Raw genomic sequence first — 6,000 nt, 5'->3', positions numbered from 1 at the left:
AAGGCATTGAGAGCGTTGTTGCGCTTTCTGCGGGCAAGTGGTCTTAGAGACAGACTGTAAGCAGCGTCGTGGATCGTCTGAGGACCTTTCCTCTCCTTTTTTTTCAACGTCTCTTTTCTCTCATCTTTTATCTCCCTTACCCCCTCCCACTGTACAGGGTAGCCAGCCGGTCTGAGAACTGGCTAAACTCCCTGTCTTTCCTCTTTCAATCCTCCTCCTTAAATGCACAAGAACACAAGCGCCACAGTAGGACATTTTTAAAATGATCTCAATGACATCAGACGGACCATCAACCATTAATCCCTAGAAATCGACCTAACTGCACTAAATAAATAACTTTTCGAGCATCAAGAGACGCAATAAAATGCTTCTTGGTAGTTTCTGTTTGATTCGTGGAAAAAAGAACTACCGGACGTTATATATGGCGAATTGTGTGAGTGGTTCAAAAATTCAATTTTCGCATGGTTACACGGGACAGGTAGCGCCATCTAGCGGGGCACAGTTGAAACAAAAACATCTGCAACCTCGGAGCCAATTGAGTGAAACCGATCAACGGCCGTTTTTGCTGCTGTGGCTTCCACTGCTTTCGGACTGCTGCTACAAGCGCAGTAAATCCGGGCAACGTTGTGCACGGCAAGAGTGACGTGAGACGGACCGGTTGGTCCGCTTCTTGAAGCGGGTAATTTGAAGTGCGCTAACCTGATGCGGAACACTAAAACGTGATTTTATTTCAAAATAGGCCCTTCCTCGGCACAAAAGTAACACTACGAGGTTTCTGGACCGCCATTTCAACAATCAACGTCGACTTAATAGTTGGCTTTAGTGTCCCTTTAAACCTCTGGTATTATTATTAGAGAGTTTTAGCTTGTACGTATACTTCTTTACGTTAACGTCTTACCGGATACCGGTTTGCGTTTACTGTCTTACCGGAACGGATATCGTTCACCGTTTCAGCTCCTCATACGTTAACGTACGTACTTAAACGCGTATACCTTTATAGAAAGTTTTAGTTTGTACGTATACTTCTTTACGTTACCGTGTTACCGGATACCGTATAGAATCTGCGCATGCGCGAGTCTTTACGGAACGTGAACCTTTATGTAACGTAAACTACTCGCCGGATAGGCTTTACGTTCAGGGCCCGGAGCAAGCCACCGAGTCAAGACAAGCCGACGCAGAAGCGCCAATGGCGAACACGTTGTCTACATTCGCTCTGTCATCAGCGGAATCAGCGGAATGTCTGTGCGCAAGCGATTTACTCTCAGCGATGACATCGCTCTAGTAAAGGAGGTATTATATGTAAATCCTTTCCTTGACCCTGCGAGGTGGCTGAAGATAACCGATCGGCTCTCCGAGGTGCTCGGCAGGTGCTTCAGCATTCGCAGTGTCAGGGAAAGGCTTAACTTAATCCTCCTGCGTTTTTTGCGAGATCAGAAGAAGAAAATTAAGAGGTAAGTGCGTCTTGTATTGAACTTTGTTATGTACTGTTCTTTCCCATTGACAAAAATTGCGATTACTGGCTCCGCAATAGCTCCGGTACAGAAGAGGAGCAGTCCGAACTGGAGGACCTCCTGCAGCAAGCGGCTGACATAGCGCGCGAGTGCGGCTACACGCCACCGCCGTCAACCGCACGACAGCTCGCTGAACGCGACGACATCAAAAAAAGAGCCACAAGAAACTCGGTCGCCCGCCCGCCAGCGAAACGTCGCGTCGACAACAGGGAAGAAGATGCCCTGGCGGCCTACGCGGAGTTAACAGCGGGGGACGGTGTTGAGCCTGGTAAGAAATGTGCTGATTTCGCAATTCTTACCGGTACTTAACTGATAGTGAGCCGTACGCTTGGCCTGCGTTGAATTTACAATTGCGTTGAACCATTTACAATTTACGTTGAACCATAAATGATGATGCTAACTGCATATAAACCACATTTAATTACATATGATTGATTTACCGTTGCGGCAAAATCACGAGACGTTCTTCTATCTCGTACAGTACCCTCATATGCGCAAAAAGGTAAAAATACAGAGCTGCTGCAACGATGCGGTCGACATCTTGCGACACTTCATGCAACCACAATCATGTACATGCCGGCTTACGCGTAATGTTTCTGAGGTGAAAATGATTAAAAAGGTAACTCATTTGTAATAACACCGCTGCGCGGTCTTTGCATCAGACGTACAATGCACAATGTTTCTGCAATAACAATTTTTTGATTACCTGGTTCACTATTGCCCTGCTAGATGGCGCCACCTATCCAGCTCGTCAGAAGTTCGCACGTTTACGGCTTCTGTGTCCTAGGCCATTCTAGCTTTGGTAATCCGGCTGAAACAATGTAATGGCTATTGGCGCTCGCACGTGGGCTTATTTCAACTCGATGGCTCGAGTCCCCGCAGTGCGGATACCACGAGTTGCTACGAATGAAAGTGGATTTGCGAGATAGGGCTGGAAACTTAAAGCCTGTATGGCGGGAAACGTAAACTTTTAAACCCCATCCGGCGGGAAACGTAAAGGTTTACGTTCCGTAAAGACCCGCGCATGCGCAGATTCTATCCGGTGCCAGGTAACACGGTAACGTAAAAAAGTATACGTACAAGCTAAAAGCCCCTATGGTTAATTGGCGTTCGTCCTCTGCGTACTTGTGTGCTCGTTTCATGCGTTCATCTTTCTGTTTGAGCCGTACGGTCTAAATATCGAGTTATTACAGCTGCCAATTCGCGCTCGTCCTGTGTCTTTTCGTGCGTGCTTTCTGTACGAGGAGCGTGCTGCAAGTTTCGAGCTGATTGCCGTTCTTCGCGTGGCATAACAATTTCTCGCTATAACATTCATTCCCTCGACTTTGTGGTGAAACAATGCTGAATAAACGCTCAACTACCTCTGTTAATACACGTTTCGCTTTCTTTCTTTTCTTACCGATTTGTACGATAGAAAAATCAGCCATGTGTGCGTGCACGCGTACTGCCACGTACTGAGACGCCACTGATGCGTCGAATAAAGCCTTGCTGTCTTTTTTGTCTTGTTTCCGTCGCTTTCAAGTTGCAACATCAGCGCCTTTGCTGAGCGGGAGATGTGGATTGTCCTCTTTCCTTTTTACTTTTTTTTCCCTCTTTTATCATTGTGTCGTTGGAGGAAGTTCCGGTGTCTCTGCGTCGAAGATGCCTCGCGGTTTGTGCTGTGTTGCGTTGGTGGCGGCTTTCTGCCAACCCTTCGCGGCAGTACTGATATGCGCTTGCCGCGGCTGTGACAGGAGGTTGATCGTACTGCGACTTGTGACGGGCGCGTACACATGAACGGTTCCTTCGCACTCGTCGGCGTATCACCCGCGCAGGCGCATATTTCAATGCCGAGTGACCACGGAATAATGGACTCCGGATTGTGCGCGCTTCTGGATGAACGCCCCGGCATGCGACGCACTTACGCTGCGCGCGGGTGCGCTGCCGTTTCAACGTGACGACGTTCCACGAGTTTCAACGCTACTGCGTAACACGCAGTCATCACTGACGCTATTCTGAACGTCATCGACCGGGCTTCTTCATTTAGTTAGCCTGTGTGAGCTTCGGAAATACTTGGCTATAAGCCAGTTGTTTTCTCGCCGTCTTCCCTGTGGACGCCGATCATGGCCCAAATGGATGTATGGTCTAAACACCGCTTCTGGTGGGAATGCGTCATGGTCTACGGCTTGCTGCTCTGGTGGATTTACATCGGTGAGTAACGTGACCGAATTACTGATTGTCCTATCAAGAAACGTTGGTGACCTTAGTCAGTGGCTTTCCAGCAATATTTGTTGGTTATATTCAGACATCACTTATGTACATGTTAATAAATAATAATAATAGAAGGGCGCTATTCTGGACATTGTCGAATTCCGCCATGTTGTCAAGTTCCACCATTGATTGATGATAATTGGCCAAGAGAGCTGCTACGACCTCTCTGATTCGCTTAAAATTCCGCCATTGCGAAATTTGACAATATGGTGGAAATACACAGTGTCCAGAATAGCACCCCAAATAATAATAATAATAATAATAATAATAATAATAATAATAACAAGAAGAAGAAGAAGCTGGGGAAATACGTGCGAAAACAATGATGTTATTAGGCATGCTGTAGTAAAGGAATTAAATGCCACCACCTGTAATTCGTTAAGGTCTACCTAAATCTCAATACACAGGTGTTCTCTTTCATTTCGACTCCATCGAAACGCTTCAGCCGTGGGCTGCATTTGAACCCATGTGCCCTCGAGCTTAGCAACGCGACACCATACGTTCCTAGCAACTTGTCCGGTACGTGGGGAGAAAATATTCTAATGAAGAATGTGCGTATTTCAGAAAATGTGATCACTCGTTTTTATTGTTGCGATAGGAATTATAAGGACAGTCTCGGCTGGTTTCTGCCGTAGCCGCCACCGCCGTCATTCACGTGTATGTATGTATGTATGTATGTATGTATGTATGTATGTATGTATGTATGTATGTATGTATGTATGTATGTATGTATGTATGTATGTATGTATGTATGTATGTATGTATGTATGTATGTATGCACGGGAAAGGATGCGCTATAGCCTCCTCTTTCTGCGGAGCGAACATCGCCTTTCCGGCCAGCCTTGTCAGCTGCGTGCGCGCTAATCTCACCAACGAACATGCGGGGAGGGGGGGAGGGAGCGCTTATAGTTATCGCGGCAGCGATCATAGTGCACCTTGTCCCCCACAGGGAGTGGAAGCTTCTACGCGCTGCGCTCTCAACACACACACAAAAAAAAACGGTGCCAAATGGGTGCCTGGAGCGGCCGTGTTCTCTTACGCCAGCGTTTTGCAGAGTTACGTGAGATCGGATCTAAATCATTTGACTGCCAGCATCACTTCGTATATCAACGCTGTCACTACGCGCGAGCCTTGTTGTGGTCATCTACTGTGGCCGTAACGCAGGAAAGTTGGTCGCTTAGCAACCGCATGTTTACTACAATTAATGTGTCTCCTAAAAATGCTCGCTTATTGCTTCGTAAAACATTCGAATCTGTTGCTGTCGCATTCATTGATTTGCCCTTTTGGCGAAACTGTGACTTTTCTTTATTATCGATATGACAGAAGCCCTTCAGAACAGTTTTCGTAATTACCGTACGCCCCACGCATAAGTGACACGAATTTAATATACAGTGTCTAGGACTTGTCTTACGTGCTGTACAGCGTGATCTTGAGGCCACGTACAACTATACGCCATTAAGCGGTCTACGTCACATGGTCACGTACTGAGATATTTTTTGCCAGACTTGGTTTTCACTCCAATAAATAACACCTCTCGTTGGTTATGAGAAGATGATCCTGAAGCGCAAGTATAGAGCCGTCGATATACACGCCCTGTCTGGAGAGCGGCCGTGTTCTTTGACTCATGAACATGGACTACGTGGTTCTGTAGGTCAGAAACACTGTTAAGCATTCTTGAGCATAGTAGCTTAATACAAGCATAGAGCTTAATACAAGTAGAAGAACAGTTAAAGCACACGCATCATTGCAATATAACATAGACTGCTTCATGTTCTTTAGCTCCACATTAATGCACACATTGTACAGCAACCAGCTGGGCGATTGCACTTTGTTTATCAATAATTCAAGCGTGTCAGTGCAAAGACGTTCATTAGTTGATTCCTCTTTATCCGTACAGACGTATCCACTCAGCTTAGGAATCAGCATAGATGTCCTTCAAACGATGGCGGCACGTTTTGCCACCACGCTCATGAATCTTGAGGAAAATGTTTGCTACTATTTTACGGACTGTCTCTGCAATGTGATCCCGATATATAAACTGGACTATACCCACACGTACTGTGTTCATTCTTGTGCTATAAGCCCTAAATTTGTTCATAATTCATCTTGTTAATTTTTTCTCCTTTTATTCTTAATTTTTCGTATTTCCATGTTTATCTTGTACATCACTGCCGTGATGTTGGGATAGCCGGCTCCGACGGATCCTACCTTCCCATATTTTTCCCAATATAAATAAAAA

At 46.0% G+C, this 6,000-nt stretch overlaps 1 protein-coding gene across 2 annotated transcripts in view; it reads left to right on the top strand.

Annotated features, from left to right (window-relative positions):
* Positions 1–1,214: 1,214 nt before the first annotated feature.
* The window catches only part of LOC119169507 (vascular endothelial growth factor receptor 1), a 154,116-nt gene continuing 149,330 nt past the window's right edge, over positions 1,215–6,000 (top strand). The window contains exons 1-2 of one of the 2 annotated variants that reach the window (XM_075877744.1): positions 1,215–1,451; positions 1,532–1,779. In XM_075877744.1, the coding sequence (XP_075733859.1) occupies positions 1,237–1,451; positions 1,532–1,779 (463 nt within the window). In that variant the 5' untranslated portion in view covers positions 1,215–1,236. Of the gene's footprint in view, positions 1,452–1,531; positions 1,780–3,114; positions 3,702–6,000 lie in introns of those variants that run through there. The other variant, XM_075877748.1, reaches the window with a different exon arrangement.

Source organism: Rhipicephalus microplus, chromosome 2, assembly GCF_043290135.1.
Source record: "Rhipicephalus microplus isolate Deutch F79 chromosome 2, USDA_Rmic, whole genome shotgun sequence".
In the NCBI taxonomy this organism is placed as follows: domain Eukaryota; kingdom Metazoa; phylum Arthropoda; class Arachnida; order Ixodida; family Ixodidae; genus Rhipicephalus; species Rhipicephalus microplus.
Note: the sequence above shows the minus strand (reverse complement) of the source record. Positions and strands in the feature narration are given on the sequence as shown.